Source organism: Amblyomma mixtum, chromosome 1, assembly GCF_055824585.1.
Source record: "Amblyomma mixtum isolate Tamu chromosome 1, ASM5582458v1, whole genome shotgun sequence".
Classification (NCBI taxonomy): Eukaryota; Metazoa; Arthropoda; class Arachnida; order Ixodida; family Ixodidae; genus Amblyomma; species Amblyomma mixtum.
In genome coordinates, this window is record NC_143012.1 from 217,490,157 (window position 1) to 217,516,656 (window position 26,500).

The 26,500-nt window shown below is 48.6% G+C and overlaps 1 protein-coding gene across 1 annotated transcript; it reads left to right on the plus strand.

The window, feature by feature from the left end:
• The first annotated feature begins 2,063 nt into the window (after nucleotides 1–2,063).
• Nucleotides 2,064–26,500, plus strand: LOC149370899 (uncharacterized). The gene is made up of 10 exons (XM_089578791.1): nucleotides 2,064–2,244; nucleotides 5,221–5,282; nucleotides 6,559–6,784; nucleotides 9,225–9,666; nucleotides 11,095–11,437; nucleotides 12,937–13,221; nucleotides 15,802–15,966; nucleotides 17,858–18,031; nucleotides 21,838–22,161; nucleotides 25,434–26,500. The coding sequence occupies exons 1-10, from the start codon at nucleotides 2,064–2,066 to the stop codon at nucleotides 25,752–25,754; spliced, it is 2,523 nt and encodes an 840-aa protein (XP_089434917.1). The 3' UTR covers nucleotides 25,755–26,500.

Below are 26,500 nucleotides of genomic sequence, written 5' to 3' on the forward strand. Positions count from 1 at the left end.
AGGGTTAATTGGAGAGACATGGGAGAGGCCTTTGCCCTGCAGTGGGTGTAGTCAGGCTGATGATGATGATAATGATGATGATGATGATCCTGCTTCCAGCGTTACTAAATTATCTCCTCTCTTACTGTGACCCCTTGCTTACTGCCGTGGATTACCAGCATTCTTTTTTTTGGCTTAGAACGTACCAACAGCGTACAATGAAGCGCCAAGAAAACAACTGAAACGCGGGCACATGCAATCAAAAATATTAGCGGCTCACGAAGAAATAGAGCTGTTGCCAATTACATTTCCATACAGCGATCTTTCAGCCTTCAGTGCGAAAATGAACTGCTTTAGTATTTTGCCTTCCACGTGTAAGACCTTCAAGTGCTGCAGCTTTAGTTTCAGTTGTGTTTTTCGCGCTTCATTCGACGCATTAGCACACTCAAATAGACCCTGACACTATTTGTGTCAATAGACACCTTTAGCATACCGTGTACCGCGTTACCGTTACCGCTACCGGAGTACCGGGAGCCCACCCACCGCCGCTGAGCACGCCCTGATTGGCCCCGATGCTGCAGGTGCGCGCGCAGCTCGTGGGTACGTGGCGCCATCTGGCGCCGTCAATGCAGTTTGCTCATGCGCATTGACTGCGCGCAGGCTCCCGGTTCTCCGGTACCGGTAACGATAACACGGTACACGGTATGCTAAAGGTGTCTAATGACTTCAATGAGATGCACAATACCTCGCCTAAATTCGTATTTATGCATGTGTGAGATCACAATGACACACCTTTCTGAATCATTCTTTGGAAGCTGAATCGTTGTACCATTGCATATTCTCTTGGTGGTGGTTCGAACTTCTATGAAGAACTTATCTGGAAATCTCCCTCTAACAGTTGCGTCCTAATCTGTCAGTTCCGGTTCTTCTCTATTTCTGTGCTAAGTATAGGGAAATATGCGTTTTGAACGCAGTTTTTGAGTATCTTTCTGAGAGCAACCAGCAGATTAAGTTGTTAAATGTTCTTTTCTCTTTTATGTCAACATTGACCATTTACGGTATTTGCCCGGGATTTCACCACCATACCCTGCCAAATCCCACCTCGTGGGTATGTGCCATGTCTTTAGAAGAAAACAACAATCTTCTCGCAAGTGGGCGCATGCCGCACCTCGAGGACAGAAGAAGAAGCAGCTGTTCGGTTCGAGGCGCCGCTCAAGAACGCTCTAGAGGACAACAACAACAACAACGCTCTCCGAGGCAGAACAGCCAACTAAGCCTAGCAGGCCCGCCCTGTGACTTCTTCTCCAGCGTTGTTGCAGCCTAGAACCACCTCCTGCATCGCAGCGCCCTGCTGTTATCGCACGGCTGTTCTCATTTCACTGCCGGTGAGTGGATGGCCACCACCAAAAGGGCGGCGCAGCTTAGGCCTTCCCAGTGGCGAATACCTGACGCTAACCAGGACGGTAAAATCACAACAGTGGTGCTGCCGCAGTCCTCGCTCGAAAGCGACAGCTTACTCCTTGGCCGCCTGCATGAAATGGATGTCACTTAGCTGTACGGTGAAGAATACGGACATATAAGTGGGTGCTGCACAATTTAGACGTGGTAAAAGGCGGCCTGTTACCGTCGCGGGGAGAGCTAGCCATGCTGAGACACGTTTATGGTCAGCTCTTGCACAGGTAGTTTCGGGTCACCTCTCAACCTTCAATTAAAATCCTATTCGCTGGGCGGTACAGCGATCGCCGTCAACCCTAGGGACAGCGCAATGGAGCTGAGCTTTTCTTTTTTAAACTGTTTCTCTTATTTCTTCAGCTCTGCATCTGGGCGTCCTTGAGTTCACAGTACATTTCATCGATAGCGAAACATTTTTGCGAAATGCAGGCATGAAATGAGATTAGACCAAATATTTAAATTTGTTTATGACAGGAATCAAGACATATAATAAGCGAGATGGATACGTGGGTAGGGAAGAAAAAGAGTTGCTTATTGATTTATTCAATAATATTGGTTCATACAGCAATGGACTGATCCACTGATCGAACAACTGACGCAGGCGCTTCGGCTGGGAGACGAACTGCGTCACCATGCCGCATGGCAAAGGGCGAGGTCGTGGTAGCTCCAAGGCAGCTGCCAGTGCGGCATCCAACGCTGTCGCCAAGCTTCGCAAGCCACCTAGCGCCACCAGCACTATTTCCAAGACGACGACGATAGACAAATCGCATACCGCCGCATCCAAGCGCGGAGGAAAGGCTGCGACGACCACCGGTACGATATGAATGCGTATTAAGTTTCTGATTCAAGTCGCCATGCTTGCCACCAGTAGGCAGTACACAACTCTTACGTTACGGTCAGCAGCTGAATAGAAATAATATTATGGTAATGAGCGGGACCTGAAAGAAGTGCCTCAAGAGGGACCTCATGACACTCCGCCGCCTTTTCTCTAACGGGCAGAGCAACCTTAGTACGTGCTGCGCATGCAGCATCACGCTGTGAATAGCCGAATATTCGCCTGTCAGGGCGCTCACGCATGCGCCCATGACGGCGATAGGTGTATTCTTGCAGCCGCTAATTCCATTCCAGAGAGAAAAAAAATACACTATGACCATTGACCACTCGTTTTAACATATACAGGGTACCTCAGTGCCCAGCTCCACTGTTCAGGTTAGACACCTGAGGGTTGCTTCACGAGTCGGCATTTTCCCTGCCCGAGCCAAGTGGCCGTCCATGCTGCCGCCACTTGCCCATCGAAACTTTATTTCAGGCTGGTATCTAGAGGCTTCATTCGTATACCAGAGGTTTAAGGCCAGTGTGGTTTCTCTCAACCGAACAGTGATGGTCACCACCAGCAAGGGCGCTAAGGGTATGAGGGTAAGGGTATACCCTAAAGGTATACCCTACCCTTAAAGTAGCGTCATATCCTAAGGGTGTATCGCGTCATACCCTTAGGGAGAAGCTTAAGACTTCCCTTCAATTTTTTATTGAGATTTTATCGCCTTTGCCGGCTACTGTGCTTGTGTAAAGGGAGGCTGTTTGCTCACAGGGAGCATTTAACCTCTTGAGCTTCTGTAAGAACAGGCCAGGGCCCGGTTCGAATCGGTGCTCCTAGAGGGATGATGTAGTGGGCCTGGTCTGGTCCTGTCTTTGAAACCACGGGCCCGCCCCGGGCTCGAGCCTCAGAATGCTACCTGTGCAGTGATCTGCCTGTACTTACCAGCAGGCGTGCGAAGAATTCTAACCGCGGGCCTTTCGCCGAGCTTTAGTTTCTTTGACGTTTCTAATCGTTTTGCGTCTTTCATGTTGATTACAAGCACATTTCCACAATCTGCTAGGCCAATCGCCTAAGTTTGGCCCTTTGTACACATTCATTATTTCAGCAACAGAATATACATATAGCTCGGTCTATGTTGTGCATATTGTGAAGCTTGTAAGCGCTATCGCAAGTAAGACTTCACGGGATGCAAGTTTTCTGAAGTAAATATATCAATATTATTGGGGCCCAGTTAGCCACTCACCTCAAAATGTGTGAATATATGAGGGAATGTCTAAGCTACATTCGCTGGTAACATAACCCGGTAACTTGGCTGCGAGGGAGTATTAGGATTTTCTTTTTTTGTGAGTACTCGGATATTATAAACATTTACTGCAATTGTAGACATGGGCCCACAAAAGGTGTCCAAGCATAGAAATCACCAAGTAATGAGACGCGCATTGTGCAGCTCGCCCGGGGTAGTGAAGGCAACTTCCCCCAGTTCGCAGCGCCCAATCTTACCGATCCGTGCGGTACCGAGCAATTAAGCTTTCTTGTGACATCTGTATTCAGAAATTTTTGTAAGCGTCTGTACATGGCTTCGTGGCCACCATCTCGCCGCACTGTGAGCTGGCTGTCTGCGGTTTATTTTATGCTCTCTTTTTTATTCACAGCAGTGGTTAAAAGGCGGTTCCGAATGAGTCAAAAGTCTGCACTAAGGATTCGGCGAGAGTAGAAAGAAGATAATTGTAGACGCATGGAGATTAAAATAATCCCTATAGGTGCAACCAAGAGACCTCCAAGAAGTGAAAGGTAGCTGATACATATTTGCACAGCACTCGCCCTCTAAAAACCACTGCTCCCGCCGCGGTGGCTCAGTGGTTACGGCGCTCGACTGCTGACCCGAAAGACGCGGGTTCGATCCCGGCCTCGGCGGCTGAATTTCGATGAAGGCGATATTCTAGGGGCCCGTCTGCTGTGCGATGTCAGTGCACGTTAAAGAACCCCAGGTGGTCGAAATTTCCGCAGCCCTTCACTACGGCGTCTCTCATAGCTTCAGTCGCTTTGGGACGTTAAACCCCAATAAACCAATAAAAACCACTGCCTTGCATTACTGGGTGGAGTCCTAAGAGTCGCAAGATGGATGAGCCTATTGCTCTGCGGTCTTAAAGGGCGTAAATTCAGGGAAGATCGTTTGCGACATTATAAACACATGAGCGTAGCCACTGGTCGTAGACAAAATGCACCGAGGACTTGAGAGCAGGCAGAACAACCAATGCGTCCACCTGCCAATAATCGTAGCACCTGATCGGCGCTGAGTGTGACGTGGCTCTGCAACGCCCCGTGACCACCGCACGGAGCCAATAGCACAGACCAATACATTTTTCCTCTCTTTCTCTCGGAATGTTTCAAATAGTTTCGGCTTCATCCTCTTCATCAAGTGCGAACGAAGTTCTCCTGAGTTTGTCGAGAAATGGAAATAAAAGCATTGCATGCTTCATATCATTGCTGCCTCCTTACGTGTACAGTGGTGAGCAGCCTTGTCTAGAGCGCTCGGGCCGTGCACTTCCTTGCAAACAAATCCAGATTTTGTGGCAGCCTCTAGGGTCCAGCTGCAACGCTTGCACGGAAGTAGCGCCAGATAGCCTCGTAAACAAAGCAGGCACGAAAACTTTGCCCTGTAATGAGGGGCTGCTCTCTAATTTCGGTTTTTGTTACCAAGTGCGCACTGCTCAAGCGCTCTAGACAAGGCTGCTCACCACTGTACGCACAAAGCAAAGCAAAAAGACTTGAAATACAGGAAGGGGTACAGATTTTGTTTGAAGCATGCCCTGGGCCAATGCTTTAGTTATCAGGAAATATTAGGTGGTTCTACTGCAATTGCAGATCTCCTCGGCTCCTTGATATCCCATAGTATGCATGCTAACTGCGTGCGCACTTGCCTAAGGCGTCTTCTTTAACTATTAATGCAATTTTTGTTTCTCTCCTTGCAGACAGCAAGGAATCCAAGGCTGCGCAGGAGCGCACTGGGGGCAAGCCACCCACGAAGATAAAGGTACCTCCACACGCAAAGTAACACAGGCTGCTCAACGAAAGCTGAGCTGAGAACATAAGAAATGGGATTCGAAAGTGTAACTGTGCGTCCCCCAGGTGGTCTTTGTGCATGACACACGCATAAATCGAACTTGTAAATTCCTTTTTACTGCGCAAATTCGCGCTTCGGCATAAATTTTAGGAAAACGTAAATGGGGGTTTTTTGATGAAGGCTAACATGGCTCGATCACATATGGCGCAGTGCACAAGTTAACAGTGTAAATGCATATGATATCGAAATGAGAAGAGGAAAAATGAGCCGATGCAATGAATTTCTATATTCATTTTTGAAGTCGTTGGTAAGGTGATACGTGAACGGCGGTAAGTCAACTGGCTGTTAATCGCTCGCGCAGACAATTGTGCAGCCCCTTCAGACAGAGGAAGCTATGTAGGCGGGGGCAGCCTGAAGTTTTTCAGGAGTTTCCACTTGTACAAAGGCCTAAATTCGAAATGCTTGCCTGTTCCGACTATATCAAGCTAGGAGAGTCTCCTTATGTAAAGTCCCAAGCCCAGCTTTCTTGAAGAATAATTTTAATTGCCAGGCAACTGTAGCATATAGTAAGATACTGTTAAAATCTACTTGTACTCGTGGTGTAATCCTTCGATGCGTAGCGAAATCTTTCGTTTAAAGTTTTTTCCTGAGCTTGCACCGAGTAATAATGCCGTCATAGCAAATCAGAGGGGTGCGTTTTTTGAAAATACGACAAAACCACAAGCGTCGGTGAGAGGGATCTGCAGTTATAGTGATTGATATGGTGCCGTCTTAAAATATGCGGGAAATTCGCGTTCATAATCAACTTCCAGTTGAAGAAAAAGATGCGCCTGCCCAGAATGTCTAGACACGCGGATTGTCCTGCAAACCTCGGGAAGTACATACGTTTGCAAACCAGTGCTTATGAAGCTCGTAACCCACCGCGGATCACTCCACTCGAAAAGCGAGAATACACCCACAAAACAAGACGCTGCATGTTCTGCTACGTGCGTAGTGCGCTCTTCACATCCGATCTAAGTTCTCTTGCAACACCTCAATAGAAAGCGCTCGCTATGGAAGGATACCCTTGTTCTTAGAGAGCCGCAGCGTGTCTTGCAGACACGTCTCGCTTTCATTGCACTATACGGCGAGCGACGAGGCCGTTCCAGTCTGCATATTTCAAAGCCAATGTTTCTGAATTTCTCAAAGATTTTGGTACCGACTTTTTTGTTCCCTGTTTCTGAACGAATTCCTTTTTTTCGTGCAGAAATCCGGCGCAGCGTCAGCGCCCGACCAGACCGTGTCCAAAACGGGCAGTTCTAACGTCGGCACGAAAAAGAACCGCGCTAAGGAAGACATCACCCAAGGTAGCAAAGGCACCACTCGCACCGCCACCGCTAAACGGAAGCCGACTGTTGCTGGCGCGGTGGGGAACAAGAATCCCACCAAGTCAGCTCCCACCGGCACCAAGGAGAAGGAAGGACCCCAATTAGGTGACCACCGTTTACAAACTCGAGGAAGAGATGAGCATTGCGCCCTCCTCTTGAATGAAAATGCGACAAGGACCGCGATACTTTAAACTTTATGGAAAAGAAAATGATATACAGCTAAACCGGCAGGCCGAAAACACAGCTGGGGTCAAGGAAGAAATGCATGGTAAGGCCATCCTTGCTGAGATACAGAAGAAACGAGTGGTGACAGGGCCTGTATCGCGAAAAGAAGATAACCAATGGTCGCTTAAGCTAACGGAAGGTAATCCAGGAGAAGGCAAACGTTGCAAGGGGTGGTAGAGTGTCATGTGAACGGAGGAGATTCGGAAGTTTGAGGGAATAAAGCGGTCGCAGCTGCGCAGGGCACGTTCATTAGAAGGTCAATGAGACAGGCCTTTATGCTGATGCGTTGCATGAGGCTGGAATTTGAGATGATCATGATGAAGCGAGTGAGATGGTCTGCACCACGACATCTAAAACTGCAGGCAGAAACGAAAAAGCTTTCCTGAACTTAAGCTATAGTCGAAAGTACTGCTGGCCTGCTTCGAAATATTGTCTTAAGTTGTTTTAATACCCGTACCAAGGAGTTCGTCAATCTCTACTCACAGATGATGTCCCCTAACGACAGCATGTCTGCATCTACCCTGAATAGTGGCGTCGCTACCGAGGACCCTTAGCGGCTTGAGTACTGCATCTGTTAAAGAGCCAGTATAGTGCACACGCTCTCGGCGATTTCATTCACATAACCCTCTTACTGCCACACACTGCAGGTAATACGAGGGCAGTATATTCATGCAGGGACAGTCGGATGCAGACGGTAGTGAAGAAACAAAAGTGTGAGGAAATAATTCAGGGGCGTCGTCAGAGGCGTTTACACTGCAAAGATGCCCACTTCTTTTAAAGTTTGTCGGCGTTGCGCACTTTGAAGCTCCGTGTCTTTGAGGCTCTATCATGGTGTGTAAGACCCGAGTACATCTTCCTGATATAGATTAGAAGTCTGCTTCCTTTTCTAGTGAATGTTGGCACGATGCTGGGGAAAATCGTCAAAGCTGAAAGTAGGCACAAAACTGTTTGGAGAAAGAAAGTGTTGGCGCGCTCATATACTGTTGGTTGTCGTCCACTGGAAATCTAAATGCAGAGAAAGCTTCTTTCGAAAAATGAGACCACTCTTTTTATCACACTGGATATGGGCGGGTACAAACCATCCTATCGATCAAACCAGAAGGTTGCCTTAAAGGAACTAAAAGGAGATAGTAAACTACTCAACACGGATAGATTATCCGTTATTCAACGCAGTTGCGTTTAATAACGCAACCGCGTTGAATAACGTGGTTCAACGCTCAATTCGCAGTTGCGTTGAATCACGTGACTGGCCGCTCATCGGAAAAGACAATAAAAAGCGCGAAGCGTTGCTTAACGTTCGCAGATAGCCGTGGAGGAGTCACGTGCTGGAACCAGTGCTTCGGCTGAGTATCGTGAACGGATGGCTGAATCCGACGATTCCCATGATCAAGAACGTCGAAGGGCGCTTTGGTGAAGGATAGTGCCAGGAAATGTGCTAAGATTGAAGCAGAAACTCAAGAACGACGAGAAGCTTATCGAGCTTCAGCTGTGTTGACTATGCTCAGCCGGTCAGAACCCAAGCCAATATATCTTTTAATGAGCCATATGAGCTGGGATGGCGCATGCATGTGGTACTTCTGAGACATTTTTCAGCATATCTAAAAGCACATTCGCCTTTTCACTGCGCATAAAACATGGAGAACTACACGCTCGCATCGCGCTTAACTCGTCGATGACGTGCTTGCATGCGCGTGGCTGCGTGAACACGTACTAAGTAAAAAAGATTTCAATTTCATAACCCTTACAGCCTGCCCAAAGTAGCCGATTCGACGGCTGAAGAGAACGAAACCGCTTCGTCGGCCGCGTCGCAGGCGCACACAGCGTGAATGCCTTCGAGAGCTCTCCGTTCTGAACTTGATGCAGCCTTGGTACACTGGATGCGAGCCGAAAGGTTCAGCACTCATACTTTCTACTAACTTTCCCTCTTCCGTATGTTTGCGCTGTCTTAGTTACGAGATACATGTTAACGCCGGCTAAATTTGCTGCGCTGCTTCCCTCGTTTTTTTTTCGACGATAATTTGCCATCGAAACGGCGAAATAGTTTTCCTCAAAAAAGCTCATCAAAACGGCACCCGTCGCCGCTGAGTGAATTTTGAAGTAGTAGGGCACATGTACCTCTCATTTACGCTTTTTTTCCCGCTTATAAAAGCCTTGTTGTCAATAAAAACGATAGATTTGCTATCAGTTGATGCTAACGTGTCAGTCTAACCTCGCTTACTATTTTCCTTATGTGTTTCTAACGGAAATCAAATAACTTGCTGTTGGTTGGTCAAGAACTGCCACCGAATGCTATATCCTTCTTCACTTCATGTGAACACAGATGCCGACGACATGGCCACCGGCCACAAGTATCGCACCCTAGAGCCCACGACAGAGCAGCAGGGGCGTCCGCGTTATGGCGCCTTCTTGTCCGTCGTACTGGTCGGCGGCTTCTTCGTCATAACGGGGTGGGCCATGACCTCCTTGTTAGGCATAGAGTGGTACCACGTGGACGACCTGATGGCATGCCGGACCCACGAGTGCAAGCTCGCCTCCGAGTACCTGAACAAGATCTTGGTCAAAGAGAAGGCCCCGTGCGTCGACTACTACAGCCGCGTGTGTGGCACGTGGAGCGCGCATGGCACGGGGTTCCAGGCCGACGGCGTGACCGCAACGCTGAAGGCTATTAACGCCAGCATGTTCATGGTCGGCAAGACGGTGGAGAGCGATGACGAGCTCCGCGGCATGCACATCCTCAAGCCCTTGTACAGGAAGTGCTACAGGTGATGGTAGAAGACCCTTACCGGGGGTAAAATCCCCGAATCCCCGGAAGGTATTTATAACGATTGCACAGCTACCATAGCCCTTCATAAAGTCAGCAATAAAATTCCAATATGAAAGGGTGTCAGACAGGGAGACACGACATCGCCAATGCTGTTCACCGCCTGTTCACAGGAGGTATTCCGTGGCCTGAACTGGGAACAGTTGGGGAGAAGAGTTAATGGACATTACCTAATTTGCGATTCGCTGATGACATTGCCTTGCTAAGTCACTCAGGACATGAACTGCAAAGCATGATCACTGAGTTCGACAGGCAGAGCAGAACGGGGGGGCTAAAAATTAACATGCAGAAAACCAAAGCAACGTTCAACAGTCTAGCAAGAGAACAGCAGTTCGCAATTGGTAGCGAGGTGCTGGAAGTAGTAAGAGAATATGTCTACTTAGGGCAGGTAGTGACCGCTCATCCGGGTTATGAGTCGGAAATAGGTCGAAAAATAAGAATGGGGTGGAGCGCATATGGCAGGTTCTCTCAGATCATGAATGGCAGTTTGTCAGTATCCCTCAAGAGAAAAGTCCACGACAGCTGTATCTCACCGCTACTCACCTATGGGGCAGAAACGCGGAGGCTAACAAAGAGTGCTCAGCTTAAGGACAATGCTGCGAGTCATGGAAAGAAAAATGATAGGTGTAACGTTAAGAGAACGGACGCGGGCGGAGTGTTTGTAGGAACAAACGCGGGTTAATGACATCCTAGTCGAAATCAAGAGGAAGAAATGGGCTTGGGCAGGGTATGTAATGCGAAGGCAAGATAACCGGTGGTCCTTAAGGGTAACGGAGTGGGTTCTAAGAGAAGGCAAATGTAGCGGGGGGCGGCAGAAAGTTAGGTGGGCGGATGAGATTAAGAAGTTTGCGGGTAGACGGTGGCCGCAACTGGCAAATGGCAGGGTAAATTGGAGAGACATGGGAGACTCCTTTGCCCTGAATGGGCGTAGTCAGACTGATGATGATGCTGATAATGATGTTGATGATACTATTTCACGTGACCAGCAAAAAGGCAGTGTAAGTTTATTTTTCACGGCTCACTGCTACCCAGTGATCTTTTATGTAAGGGGAATTCCACGTTTCTAAACTCCGCTTAGAAACCTGGCTATTGCCTGTGGCTTCTTCGCGAATGTTAACAGACCGGGGCGTCGCCTAAGCGCTCCTCAGTTACCTATCGGTGCTGCCGTGAATCTTCTTCCAAAGCACTCGTGATTGGAGCACTGCAAATCCGTTCTTCCGAGTAACACACGTGGAGTGACGGTCTTCTAACTTCGAAAAGACATGGTGAGGGATTTGTCAGGGGCGAAGAGATTCTCCGAAGTCCTAATGAAGCTTTATTTAATATCTGTGTGAGATAGTTGCGCCTAACTCTGAACCCTACTCTGCAGGTACATGTCCTCCTTGAGCGACCTCCAGGAGGAGATGGCGTATGCCGAGAAAGCCATCAAAGTGTCGGACCTTATGCACGCCACCTCGTTCGTGGCCATCATCCGCTACCTGGTGCGCACGGCACTTCGCGTCGGCATCTTCGGGCTGTTCGACGTCCGCTTCGTGCGTGTGGGAAACCAGAGTCTGCTGCAGCTGAGGCGCGGGTACTCGCTGCACGGCAAGGTGGGCGTGTCGCTCGAGGTTGGCGACGCCAACTACCGCATCACCAAGCTGGTCATGAGCTGGCTGGGAAAAGAGAATGTCAGCGCTGAGACGGAGTTGCTGTTCAGACTCGACGCCGAGGTATGATTCGCTAGTACGAGGCGCTTTGACACGAAGCTGGCAGTGCGCTTGTACTTGCATCGTGGTCGGGCAAGAAAGCAGCCTGACACTTCAGGAAAAGGAAGTTATTACTTGAGTTCGTCGACGCCTTGAGGCTGTTTATGTTCAGTTCGAGAGGTGGCGTAGGAAGCGTCTACAGCTCCATGGCGGTCACGACGGAATAGTCTATGTGCAGGCGAATTTTTTTTCGAGCATGCAGCCGAACGGGCAGCGGTGTGTGAACAAGAGACTGCGAAAACACTGTCTTCGACGGAGGCCTTCTTCGCTACTTTTCGCACTGTGCTAAATGCAGTAGTATACCAAATCTTAACGCAACACGTGTTTCATTTCGCTACGAAGATGAATTCACACGGTGTATAATAGCACCTCATCAAAATTATGGGTATAAAAGTGTACATCTATGTCAGGTATATTAGTACGAAAGCACTACTCCAAACGTACCAACCGCGGGCAGGAATCTTGTCATCTTGCCTTGTACTGTGCTCCGAACCAGAGTTCATAGCGTAAGTTCAGAGGAGCGTCGCGCAAGCTGCAACCAATTTGAGGAAGCTCGGGTGAGTTCAGAGGAACGTCGCGCCAGCTGTAGCTGACAGGAGGAGGGCGTCCCGCCGCCTAGATTACGTAACCTCTTGGAGTCATCACAAGCTGCCCTGGCAGAGGTTGCTTGGGATGAGCAACATGGGTCGCACAATCCCTACGTGTGGCTCTGATAGAAACAGCCACCTGACAGTGCACTGGCGCATCGCGGAACCGCTGCGTCACTGCGCTGGTGGTGGTACGAGGACTCGCCTCGACCTACGAATGTTAAGTAGAGAATGACCAATTCTTTATATACGGGTATTAACCCACTAAAGCTATCGCGTCATATCTTTAAGGCGGAGCTAAAGTGTCCCCTCCTTGTTGAAGAATGACCAATTGATTTCACACATCTACCCGGTTTAACTGCGTTAAACCTCTACCACTTTTTCTGCATGAATTTTCTTGAGCTCAGGATTATTGGTGCTCAGGTATATCACATGTGGGAGGTGCAGTAAGACCCCTATTTATGGTTGTTTTCTCCTAGATAAATTGGTTGCATGTTCTGTTAAATTTAATTTTCTTGGGTTTAATATCTTTCTTGCCGTCTTTCTAGCGGAATGCTGACTAAAAGCGCCTGTTGACCAAGCTGCATACTCTAATTCTTCTTATCCCTTTTTTAACTCAATCCCTGCAGCAATGGCAAAAGGGAGGTATGGGCTAAGTAGGAACTTCCCCTTTATGTCGAAGGTTAGGTCGACGGGCAGTTTTGCATTTCGCCTCCATCAAAATACTGCCGCCGCTCGCAACGTTCGACCGTGGCACTTCGGTCTAAAAATCCGAACCGTAAACGTGACGTGTTCATTCCTCTCAGCGATTCACGTCAGAGCATCCGCTCAAATGCTTGCTGCAGCTTCTCTATTTTTTTGCTCCTTGTCTCGCAGGTGAGGAGGGTATTCAGCAAGAGCGCGCCACAAACTCTGAAGCCCCTGGGAGAGGTCACCTCCAAAATGATGGACCTGACGGCAGACCAGTGGGCAGCGACCATTAACGACGCGCATGACGAAAAGGCGCTCAAGCTGAAGACCTCAGACACGGTGATCGACACTGACATGGCCTCCGTCCACGAGGCCTCCAGATACCTGGTGGGCGAGGGCGTCAACGCCACAGCTTTCTACGTGGCCACGAACATCGAGGCTGACGTGATCTACCTAGTCTACACCAAGCTGGCACGTGTGCATCTTAGTACTCGCGGCGGTAGCTGCTTCTACGAGGGCGGTTTCCTACGATTCGGAGATTGTGCGACGACAGTAAACGAATGTTTTCTGACGTCATACTATTGCTTTACAACTAACTGATCTTGGCAAAGTGTTTTGCTAAGGTTAATCTGAGTGTGAGGCCATCCTCTCTACTATGACAGGAGACCCGTTCACGCTGGAAGATCGATACCTGGCCGACGCAGAACTTATGGATGCTGCGTAACAGTCTGTTCATAACACAGCCCCAAAAGGTGATCCGGTGATACAACGCACAAATAAAGTTTGTTTAAATGGTCATACAACAGAATTGAACTCATGGAGCGATGTGAAAGTAAGGAATGCAACAAGCATTCCCTGCCTCGGCTTTATGGGCATCGAGTGCGCAGAGCGCGTCTACGTTTTAGTCAAAGTTCCACTTAGATTGGCAAACTTGGATAGGGATAACATGATCAGTCATTATTCAAGCGACAGGACAGGTGCTCATTTCGTTTGCAGGGATGGTTGAAAGGAAGGTTTAGTTTAAATAAAACGTTGTTTTATTCAGCTAAGCATGAAAGAAAAGGGAAGTAAGAGGAGTAGAAGGCAGCAGACAAGAATGGCCTTGATTTAACCCTTTGTTCCAGGGAATACGTCTACTTGAGGCAGGTAGTGATCACAGATCTGGACCACGAGAATGAAATATCCAGAAGAATATTAGCGCCTTTGACTGGTGCTCTCAGATTATCAATGACAGTTATTTGTATTTTACCGGCAGTCACATATGGGGAAGAAATGTGGGGACTAAAGAAAAATGTTCAATTTAATTTGTGGCCAACGCAGTGAGGTATGGAAAGGAAATTTATAGGTGCAACATTAAGAGACAGGCAGAGACAGTGTGTCAGAGAATGAGCGCAGGTAAGGGACAAGTCAATGTCAAGAAGTAATGGGCTTGGGCAGGGCATGTAATGCGAAGGCTAGATAACCGATTGACGTTGATGAGAACGGACTAGATTCCAAACAAGCGTAGCAAGGGTCGGCAGGAGGTTTGGTGGGTTGTAGAAATTAAGAAGTTTGCGGGGTTAAGGTGGCCACGGCTGGTGCAGGAGAGATTTAATTGGAGCGATATGGGAGAGACGTTTGTCCTGTAGTGGGAGCAATGAGTCTGATGATTGTGATGATGATGATGAGCGCAGCGGCTTATGTGTCTTAGTTTCTTCAACTGCTGGCAAACGAAAAGCCTACCGCTTACGTACTGCATTTTTCCGACCTTAATACTTCAGAACTGTCATGTCCAACAATTCCACGCAAACGTTTTGAAAATTAATATATAGCGAACCCTTTCACGGAAATATTGAAGGTAACGGTCCATTCTTCTGATATCTAGCAAAATATTTTTTTAAGCGTTTCCATCGAACGCATTGCACAGTTAAGACTCTCATAGAAAACCAATGGGGAAAGCTTTTGACGACAGCAAAACGTTAATAGAGAAAAAAATTCAAGACTGCCGTCGGGTGATCTGCGGATATATTGTTATTTTGAAATGTTATGGTATATGAAAAATTTGCGTTCATAGAAGGTTTCCCCCTCAAAAACACTTTTGTCCAGAATTGTTGGGTATGCAAATAAATCAATCATTGCGTTTTCATCTTTCGCAAATAGGCCCCTTGGCGCTCTGTGTGCTTTAAACCTTGCGCATACAGTTCGACGAAAATCATCTTGGCGGAAAAATAATTATTGAAAAACTGATGATCTTCAGAACCTTCTTCGTCAATCAACTGCCTGATAATTCCTGTCTCGCGAGCTTTCAGTTCTAGTAGTTGTCTTATACGTTAAAACACCAAGGTACAGATACAAACCACATTCCAGGTCTTTGTGCAAAGCCACTGCACAACTGGATACCGTTGCTTCTTGAAAAGCAGTTGTCCAAACGGCCTGAAAGTTGCGTCATTCAGTTATTTACCGTTTATACGAGTATGAATGTGAGACATACACTTAGCTTGTGCCTTATAGAGGAATAATACAGCAACAAGACTCTACACTTTCAACCACTACTCCCTCTGTCTCAAAGGAATCATCAGCTAGGCGCACAAAAACCAGCAAATAATCTGACGACAACCACAGGGCGCTTTGCCGAAGGCTCTATATTGTTACACTGAACCACCTTTGGCGCCTCAAGTACCGAGCGACAAGTTGTGCCTGCAGCTGTACTGCGCTCATAAGAGTAAACTTCCGACGGCAGCGGAAGTGTTGTAATACGGTGATATTCTAAACGCCGCAATATATACTATACGGGCAAACGATGATGAAAAGCAGTCGACGAGGCCTATAACCTTCACGTTGACAAAACTCACAGCGCGCGACAGTCTTCGTAATCCCTTCGATGACTAATAACGCAGCGATCACTCATTGGAATCCACGAAAGCGCAGCCATACGGCTGCAAAGAAAAGCTAGTCAGCTTCGACGGTAATTTCGTAGCTGAAGAAAAATTCCTCCTGGTTCGTTGTGCCACCGCTTCACCGCAGCAGTCGCTCAAACAAACTCTTCACAATCTCTCGCACGCTCTCAACCAGGACATCAGCTCGAGCCGGTTGCGCCAGGCAGGCTTCTGCATGTTCCTGGTTCGCAAGTGCGTGTCCCTCACCTGGCCCTCGCTGGCCGCCCAGATGCTGCTGAGCAAGATAGACAGCGTGCTGGTCCTGGAGAGCCTCTACAGTAGCTTGCAGAAGACCGCCGAGGTAAAAGAGCGCGGTTGCAATGCTACTAAGAAAGGGTTGCTGGCAGTGCAAAGAGCTCAGACACACCCGGTGGTCAAATGTGTACAGCCACAACGCGCAATACGAGAAGGTGCCCGCCGCGGTGGCTCAGTGGATAAGGCGCTCGTCTACTGAGCCGGAGTACCTAGGTTCGAATGCAACCGTGGCGACCGCGTTCCGATGGAGGCGGAACGCGAAAGGCGCCCGGGTGCAGTGCGATGTCAGTGCACGTTAAAGATACCTAGGTGGTCGAAATTGTTCCGGAGCCCTCCACTACGGCACCTCTTCCTCCCTTCTTTCACTCCCTCCTTTATCCCGCCGCTTACGGTGTGGTTCGGATGTCCGCCAAGATATGTGAGACAGTTACTGCGCCATTTCCTTTCCTCAAAACCAATTTTCATTTCGATTTTTTCGTGTTTCTGCGCTTCGTCGTATCTTCCGTGTCCATTCTCCTCTACCTTCTGTACAGGGGTAAGCGCCCTTAGCGGGAACACTTTTGCGTGCAGTCGCTGACGCTTATCCAGCTGGGTGGTGGTGGTGGTGGTGAAAACATTTATTAAGAATGAACAGGAAGTATGTTTGGATCAGCCCGTAAGGGGCTGCCAGCGCTTCGCATGGACAGCGCGACCACTGAGTGATACAGGTATCAGAAATGACGGCAGTGTTCCAGCTACGCCTTGAGCCGGCAGCCGGTACTGCGCGAATGACTACGTGCTAATGTGCTTGTTCCACCCTGTACCATTTAGTGTTCTTGACTACGCTACTTGAAGGCTTTGCGGGAGTGTTCGAATGTCTGGCTGCTGACAGAACGCTGTGTTACCCAACGATTTTCCCGCTGGTTGAGGAAGCTCGCTGAGATGTGAACGTATCTTCTTCCCGGGTGCACTGAAATCTACTTCTATCTGAAATCTAGTGACCAGCGCTGCTCAGCTTTTTAGCTGAGTTTCACAAATATCACAGCGTTTTGCAGACTTTAAGGCTGGGTTAAGTATTTCTGTCTTCGCATTTGCCTTACAGGTGGTAGGGGACAACGGAGAGCAGCCTATGCTAACAGGACAAGAACGGGAGCTAGGTGATCTATGGCTGTCCAGAAAAATTACGCTAATCTTCATGAGAAAAAACGAAGGCAGACTCAAAGTAACCACTGGACAGGTGCTTGCTCTCTCTGGTCGGTCCTTTGTATATAACATCTCTTTTTTGTAACCAGACTAGCGCAGGCTTCTTGCGCAGGCAGCTTATGCTTTGATATCGAGCGGAGGCGGAGCGTTACTGTGACAGCTTGTTGTATAGCTTGCCTTTAATCAGATTATTACATGCCCTGCAGAGGTATATACTATAGGAGTAAGTGTAGTGTCGCGAGACCGTTACCTCTGTCATTTGTTCATCGCTGCCGGCAAGCGGCATGCAGTATCACTTTGTTTGCTACACTATACGCCTTATGTGTGCTCTGGGAGCGGCATAATCGGGCGCGGCAGCTAATACAGTATTCGAGATATCGGTTTTTCAGGCTCCTGATCTCGAAAGTTCGCGTTTTAGTGGGGTAGAGAGCGATTGCTATTCTTCTATCGCACGTGCTTCTATCGCCGCCGCTTAGTCGTTTGCAGTTTGTTGGACGCATATTGTCGCAATAAATTATTAAAACGTGAAAATAGTACTACGATTGCCTATTTCAGGGGCCTGGTGAGAACCTCAGAATTAGCACAGGGAATTTTTCTTTTAATCCAAGGAATGCTGCATGATATAAATGTATTATGGAACTACAACGGCATTCATGTTCAAACTAAAACCGAGGGGAGCTGCAAATCCGCCGAAACCATTTTCAGGAGAATGTTCCACTTGGCCACCCTCGCACTTTCTTTCTTCCCCCGGGCAGGATTCCCAAGTGCTCGCCTGGATAGAGGAGCCGGCGCGCGCAGAAGCGGCGAGCTCCATCGGCAACGTCTCGCTGTCCGTGATGTCCGCGGAGCTGCCCGTGGACTCCTGGGCGAACTACACCGGCCCCGACCCGCCACTCAGAGAGCACGACCGAGAATTCATCCACACCTACGTGCGGGCCAGACGCCATCAATGCGACGTACGCTCGCAGCGCGCATTATATGAAACCGGTATAATCGCGCCAGGGGGGTTTTCAAGGCATACGACAGCCCCGCTGGACTGATAGTATACAAGGTCTGTTAGAAAAGTATCCGACTTAATTTTTTTTGCGAACACCTGATGGATATGAAAGAAGCGCGCTTGCATGAGCTGACCTTGGACCTTCGTGCGCATGCACGAATTGTTTCCCGCCTGCCGATAACGTCAGTCGCTGGGACGCAGCGTTTAGTGAGGCAGTGCGCAGTGCTCTCGTCGGTTTTGTATTGCAAGGAAAATCGCGAAGCGACAGGAGCAGCTCTACTGCATCAAATTTTGCCAGAAACTGGGCGACAACCAAGTGGAAACCTTTCGGAATATTCAGGCGGCTTTCGGTGACGATGCTATGAGCCGCACACAGATTAAGCAGTAGTACAACTGATTTGAAGACGGCCGCACATCGGTGGAGAGCGAGCCACACTCCGGTCGGCCATCAACATGCCAAAATTACCAGGTCATTGCCGAAGTGAACGCTGTGATGATGCCGGACCATCTTGTGACTATCCGAGGAATTGAAGTGGTGTACATCACCAATTTTTCTGCACATTCCATTATCACCGAGTGTTTGGCCATGGAGAGAGTTGAAGCGAAATTCGTGCCGAAGTGTGCTCACGATGGAGCAAAAGCAGCTTCGTGTTGAAGTCTCACAGGACATGCTGAATTCCACAAACAGTGACCCCGACTTCATCAACACCATAATCGCTGGTGACGAGTCTTGGGTGTAGGGGTAAGACATGAAAACCAAATCCCAGTCGTCACAGTGGAATCATTCCACGTCACCAAGACCAAAGAAGGCCTGCCAAATGCGCAGCCACGTAAAAGTGGTGCTGACTGCTTTCTTTTACTCCCGCTGTGTGGCACACCACGAGTACGCACCCCACAGGGTCAAACAATGATCAAAGAGTACTACAGGAATGTCCTCCGTCGCCTACATGATGCTGTGCGGCGCAAGAGACCGGAACTGAGGTCAAGAGGAAATTGGAGCATCCATCACGACAATGCCCCTAGACATTCCTCGCGCTTGATTCAGGCTTTTTTGGCGAGAAACAAGACTCCTGTAGTTCAACAGACTCCTTACTCTCCTGATATGGCCCCCTGCGGCTTCTGGCTGTTTCCCAAAATCAAGAGGCCATTGAAAGGAGCGCGATTTCAGACAAGAGAGGGCATTATGGCTGCAACGATAGCTGAGCTAAACTACATTCCGAAAGAGGCCTTTTTGGAATACTTCCAACAATGGCAGCACCGCTGGGACAAGTGTGTGGAGTCCCAAGGAGACTACTTTGAAGATGATTAGGTTTCCAACGTTCCAGTTAAGCCAGTTTTTTTCCTTCGCCCAGAAGTCGGACACTTTTCCAACAGACCTCGTATATATCGCAGAACTATGGTTGTATACTGATGTTGGAAGTTCCACTTTGTAGCGAAAGCTACATTGGCCACGAACTTGCGAAATTCCGAGGAGGCACGGAGACCGACCTTGAGCCGTTGCCTAGCAACTGCCGCAGCTGGCGGACGCCGCGCGCTTGCCGCGCCATCTGGCATGACGTCACACCGCGCGCCTCGCCGCGGAGCAGCCCCGGCCTTTTGGTATGACGTCACACAGCTTGCATCGTCGTTGCGTTCGTCTCCGCTCGTTTCGCCAGCTGTGTTGCATGCCTGCTTTCGCTTCCGGTGGTGGTTCCTTATGTACACCAACTCTCTCACAACCTCAAAAAAGTGGCTGGCAGGCACCACGTGTCCTTGGTGTTCTCAGCGCCAAACAAGCTGCCCAAGCTATGCCCTCGCATCACTGGCTGTTCCGGCAGGGGCTGCAACAAAAAACATGGGATCGCCTACGCCAAATGTGCAATAGGTGTTGTGTACTGCATCCCCCTCTCATGTGGGGCTGCATACGTTGGCCAAACTGGCCGCTGTATTAATGACCGGCTACGGGAGCATGCCAAAAACATAGAAAATAACGACACGAATGTGAATCTTGTGCGGCACCTTGCTTCGTGTATAAATGTAGGGCGTGTTTAGAGAAGACCACGATTCTTGGCAAGAGCGGCAATGATAAGGCAAGGCTCGTTTTAAAATCTTAATATATCAGAAAGCTCTCCGAACGTTGTGTCAGTGACACGTCGGTAAACATGCACTCAGCTGAATGTGCTTTTTTAGATTCGTTTTTTGATTAACACGTTTGCTTGATGGATCTGCATTATCTGTACCTCTCTACGCGCATGCTATACCAGGTGTCCCAGCCTATACCAGGGGTCCCAGCTAAATGTAACCAAGCTTTTAAAAATAGGGAGTGCCCTAGCCGTCTGAAACCAACTGTGGGTTCTTTAGAGTCGCGTGACCTAGTCTGCAGTATTTTTTCGTTCTTCGAGGTAAAGTAATTAGTTAAGCTTAATTAACTAACTTTTTAATTATTGACTTGATAAACAAAGTGTCAATGGAAAAGGTGTAGATCGCTTTGAAAAACGGCTGACTGAAACATTTGCAGCAACGTACTATTTACGTAAAGTAGTTTTTTTTACCGGCCTTTAAACGTAATTCGGGCAATAACAAAGAGCTTCCACTTGACAACGGTGGCACTAAACGTCCCAAGATGTGCCTTAGAGAATAAAATCCTGTTTTTCCTGAATTCCTCTCCTCGATGAGACTTCGGGTGTACACTGGGACAGAGATGCGAGCGAGCAGCTGGTCACGTGATAACTTTCTTTTAAGGCCGATAAATAAAGCTACGTAAATCGTACCGTGATGGAAACAGCATTACTAGCGGTTTTCCGAGGCGATCTAAAACATTTTCATTGACACTTTTTTCCTAAAGTCAATAATTAGAAAGTTAGCTAATTAAGCTTAACTAATTAATTAACTTCGATTAATGAAAAAATTACTCGAGACTAGGCCATGCGACTCTGAACAACCTTCAGTTGGTATCACTGCACTAGGACACTTCTTTTTTAAAAGGTTGGTTACATTTAGCTGGGACACCCGGTATATCCCCTGTACTTCAGCACGAATAAACAGTTGGTAGTTAGCGCTCGTGAACGTCTCTGTGTCTCTTACTTCGTCCCTTATCTGTTTTTTTGCGCTGAATTCTATTTAACATAACATGATGACATTGTCCACCCCATCTCTTAACCATAATTCCTTATGCGGATGCATAGGGCAGTTATAAACGCCGACCAAGTCGGAAGAATCGCTTCACTGTTCTTGAAACATTGAAGGGCAACATCCGCCAGGTAGAATATGACCGTCGACAGTTTATTGGTGTCGTCCCAGTTATTATAGCTGCTCACACGGGGGTTCGCGTTGCCGTGTTGTACCGGTACAGATGTCGGTAGCGGGAAGGGTGGGTGAGGTCTGGCTGGGTTCGTCGGGCATAGCGGACACCGGTCGCAAGGTTCTGCTGCCAAGTTCCAGGATGGAGATCCAGTCGCTCCTCCACCAAATTTTAGGGGGCTAGAGGGTTCCGGGCGAAGACCAGAAGGCAGCGGCAAGGCAGCGATCAAGGCAGCTTCAGCGCGATGTCGTCAGTTCAGGAAGGCAGTTCAGCAGACAGGTCTCGCGCATTGTTCACAACTGTCTTTGTCCTCTTCGGTGGTTGCCTGCACTGGCCTACTATATTACAATAGACCAGTCCCCTGACACTCCCTCACAACGCCCCCTAGAGACCTGCTGCTAAAACGCGTGCCACATTACTTGAAAGTCCTTTGAAACCTGTTCTCCTTGAACTCTCAGGTTGCGCTGCGAAGCCCTCCGAGCATGGCCCAGCTTATCATGTACGACCTGGAAGAAGCTGGCCACGTGTCCTTCAGCGACGCCCTGAACTCGGTGGTGGTGCCGACCATGTGGCAACTCGAGCCCTTCCTCTACACCAAGGGGGTGCCGGACCAGTTCAACTACGGCGCCGTAGGATCGCTGCTGGCCGCGAGACTGGTCGACGCTCTGCTAGCGGAGGGCGAGAGCGGCAAGGGTTCCTGGTACCCGGCCACCAAGGGCAAGGGGGAGAAAACTGTCGAGTGCCTCGTCGCCCGCCATCACCGTCAGGGCTTCGGCGGAAAGGTAAGGGTGCAGCACAATCGGGACGCACTTCAGTCCGTTGCGAGTTTAGATTGTCGAGGCGCCGCTCGCCACTTCTCCCTCTAGAGAGAGAGAGAGAAATAGACGGAAAGGCAGGGAGGTTAACCAGGCGATGCCCAGTAGGCTACCCTACACTTGGTGATGGGAGCAAAGGGGAAAAAAGGAAAAAGCGGCAATGAAATGAGTTTTTCAAGTGCCCATCGACCACTATGTCAAGGGGACAGAGGGCGCGCACTCGGGAATACAACCCCGAGTCCTTCAAAAATCTCAGGAGAGCTTTCACCGCTTTCCTTTGTGAGAAGCTTATACAGGCCCCAATAAACTCAATTAGGTTTGCAACGCAAAACAACAATGGTTGCTTTTTTTTGCAGGTTTGTGCAAAAACTTAATACGAAGTGTCGCAACGGTAATATCGCAATTTGTTAGACGACTGTATTCAAGAGACCGGGGTAGTCAAATTTTTTTTTTATAAGATGAAAGTGATTTTGGAAACACTGAAAATATATTTTTACGGTGATAAATCTTTCTGCAGGGGTTTGTCGAAAAACGTGCTCCGAAGCTCGCTGTTTCTTAGAAATATTGTTGTGTTCGCTTGCGAAAATTAAAAATCGCCCTTGTGGATATATTAATATCGCTTAATTCGTCTCAAACAAGTCAGCTACGCTTAGCTCGAGGACCGTGCAGGAAAAAGCTCTGAATTCACATTATACATAGAGGCTTACGGTCTGTCTGTTGAAACGCGATAGAGACAGTGCAAGCGGAAACAGCAAAACGAAGATATTTTAGGTGAAGGAGAATAATAATAGTGCACTCGATCTTCACTTGCAAGCTGCGTAGGCCATTGCGTGGAAGTTTTAATAAACCCAGTCTGCTTTTCTTGTGCGCGACGTAAGAATTTTTTCCTTTTGTTGACGTTTCAGTTACCTTGTTCGCACTTCATTTTAGGCTGATGGTACATAGTGTTTAAAAAGGTTAAGAATAGCATCCCCCGGCTAGTATGGGACTCAACCGCCAACAGTTTAGGTTAATCCAAAAAATACAGAATCTGCATTTCATCATGTGAATATAATGTTTTCCTGGCAAAGGGAAACTAAAGGAAAATAGCAGAGTAAGAAAATCGGGTATATAGCTATTTCTCACGAACACTACTGTCATTTTCTCTGCGCAGAAAAGTGGCTCTTTTCCGGAGAAACAAAACAACTGAAAGTCCCGAAACTCTTACACATTCATGCCGTCTGCGAAAAATGAGCACAATTACACCATTTCTACGATGCGTTTGCAACAACCCCTCCGACCAATTAGAGGTGTCCCTTCTAGAGAATGTAAAGGCGGCCGGAAACCGAAAATCGAGTGGCCGCAGATTGGTGGTTACGGCGGCAAGGTGCAAATGCATGCAGTTTCAACCGCCGACCGCTAGGCTATCAGTCCGTCGACTTAGTATTCCCCTTTAGTGCCATTTTATAGAGCCAAAAATGCATTGGTGAACAAACTATATGGCACTAAGCAAGAACGTTCGACGATAGAGATTGGGCGGGTAGGGGCCAACTTAGTGCTGTTCATTAGTTGCAAACGTTGATACGATGCGTTCACTTTCTAGCGTCACAGTTCTAGCGTGGAGGCGGCAGTGATGCAATCAGCGCAGACATAGTTTAGGACTTCCTGAGCGGCAAGCGTTAAACGAGAACTACTTCGGGTGAAACGTTGTCGCCTTTGTTGCATATCAGATCCAAAATTTCCAACCTGCTGGCATCCAAGTAAGTTATTCTGGAAAGAGATATCGGTGCCTCAACAATACCTTCTATTGGCGCGTGATCCACGCCACCATACGATCTATACAGACAGCGCATACGCAAAAGTTGAAATGCATGCGGACTCCGTATTACCTGAAACAGTCGTGCGGAAATCAAGTAGAAACAAGTGGAAAAAGTGTAAAAATGACACAGCAAAGATATGGGGCGCATATCACAACGGACTCCGATTTCTCCCATACCCATAAATTCTGGACAAAATAATTATTCAACGGGGGACAGTTTATGAGCGCAATTTTTCTTATATTGTTAAGATTTCACTATAGCAATCAATATACCCGCAGGTCTCCCAACTGTAGGTTTGCATTTTTTTGCTATTAACGTTGGTGACATCGTCAAAATCTTTCCGATTGGTTTTTTATGGCAATGTTAACTTCTCGATGCGAGCGATAGAAACTATAGAATTTGCTACACATGGGAAGAATGGACTATTACCTTCAATATTTCATTAACAGTACCTTTGAATGTTGGGCATGATTTCAAAACCTGCGGCTCATATGGGTAACGGGTTCAGTAAAGGTCATGAGACAATTATGGCGAAAAAATTAGCAGTGGCTGAGCTCGGCTATGCCAGGATATACGTAGCGAAAGCTAAGGCGCGCTCTTCCTCTCTTTCCTGGGCGATTCGTTCCCTCTTCATCTCGTTCCGATGTCGATTCCGGGCCTCCTCCTGCTTAGCAGACTTGTCGCCGTCCTCACTGCCGCCTCAACTGTGGTTGCGGCGCACGTGAGGTGTCCTTTTCAATCCTCCGACATGTTATCAGGCATGCGACACAGCTGGCGAAGCGAGTGGAGGCGAGCGCAACGGCGAGGCAAGCGATGCGACGTCATAACAAACGGCGGCGGCGGCTCCACGTCGAGGCGCCCGGTGTGACGTCATGCCAGATGGCGCGGCGAGCGCGCGCCGTCCGCCAGCTGCGGCGGTTGCTAGGCAACGGCTCAAGGTCGGTCTTAAAAGGATGGAAACAACTTTATTAAGCACACACAAACAAACAAAAAATCTTCCAGGATGGTCCCCTACTGGTCCAGGAGTCCACGGGCTTGTGCTTCACGTAAAGCTCGATCCACCAGCCATTTCTGGCCGGCGGGCTGAGCGGTCCGTAAAGCAGCCTCCCAGGAAGAATGAGTGGGATTGGTATGGGGGGTACTGCCTTTGGGGAAGGACATTCCCAAAGGTAGTGGAAAAGTGTGGATCTGGGCACGCCACAGCTGGTACATTCAGGAGGAAAGGTCGGGTGAAAGCATCAGAGACGGTGAGGGGAAATAAAACAGCCTGTCTGTAATTGTCGCCATGTGGGGCTGGATGAGGGCGACAAGGTACTGTGGGGTGGTGGCAGTGTCATGCGGCTGAGTTTGTAAAATGTACCCCCTCGGAGCACCGCCACAGCGAAGTCGCAAGATCGTGAACAAAGTAACTTTCGCTACAAAAAAATAAAAAACACGCAGGTCGCCGGGAGCACCCAGAGTCAGCGGAACACGATGCTGGCGCTCTCTTCGGGCGTTCGGCTGGCCTACGCCACCTTGAAGGCCATTTTCCAGAGCCACGTGGCGGCTGGCCGGACCATCCGGGGCAACTGGCCCTTCATCCAGGAGGTCTTCTTCGCGCGCTACTGCCTCCTCTGGTGCAGCGGCCCCAGCACGCCGAACCCCCTCTCGCCCAACGAGATGTGCCTGCTGCCCCTCTACAACATGAAGGAGTTCGGCGAGCTGTACGAGTGCACGGGCAAAAGCAACTACTCCTCCGCGGGCGACTTCTGTGATGTGTGATGTTCCTGGTGTGCGCGCGGAGGACGTCCCATCCATCGTGCGCTTTGTTTTTGTTCATTATTTTATGCTCGCATTAACGCGTCTACAAAGGTCAAGTTCCACCACGCTAATTCCGTTTTTCATCGTTGACCGTGGAACGGGTCCTTTAGTTCTCTGTACAGCAGCCGAGCAAGATTTAGCGTGACGTCATGTCCGCCGGTGAGAAATCGGTTGAGTGCTGCCAGGAGTTAAATGCGGTCTCTCTGCCACCGTGTTATCAAATATATGGATATAATCCTAACCTGCTCGTTCCTGTAACGGACTGATTTAATGCGAGGAAATTCAGGGAGGAATATAGATGACCTGAAGACTGTACTTCTGTTTTCTATGTACTGTATTGTGTGAAACTTTGGCGCATTTCGTTACCTGTGTCATATATATTAGCGGCTATGAATTAACTGACGGAACCATAAGCTTCATCGTAACATTTCTTGGTAGGACTTGATTTAAAAGGCACGATCAAGGTATTTCTAAGATGCTAATGGTTACAAAATATTTTCGCGTTCCTGTTTTCATGATGATGCAGTATAGTTAAGTGTCGCCGCAGTACGTGGCAGTTAATTGCAGTGGAGTGGATCAGTTTGCGTACATAGAGTACATGACTAAATCGTGTCCTCGAACGTCATTGCAGTCAACTTCTAAGGCTCAGGACTCTGCCTAGCCCCCTTTCATCGAGAACAGGCTCACAGAAACGGCCGCCTGTGGAC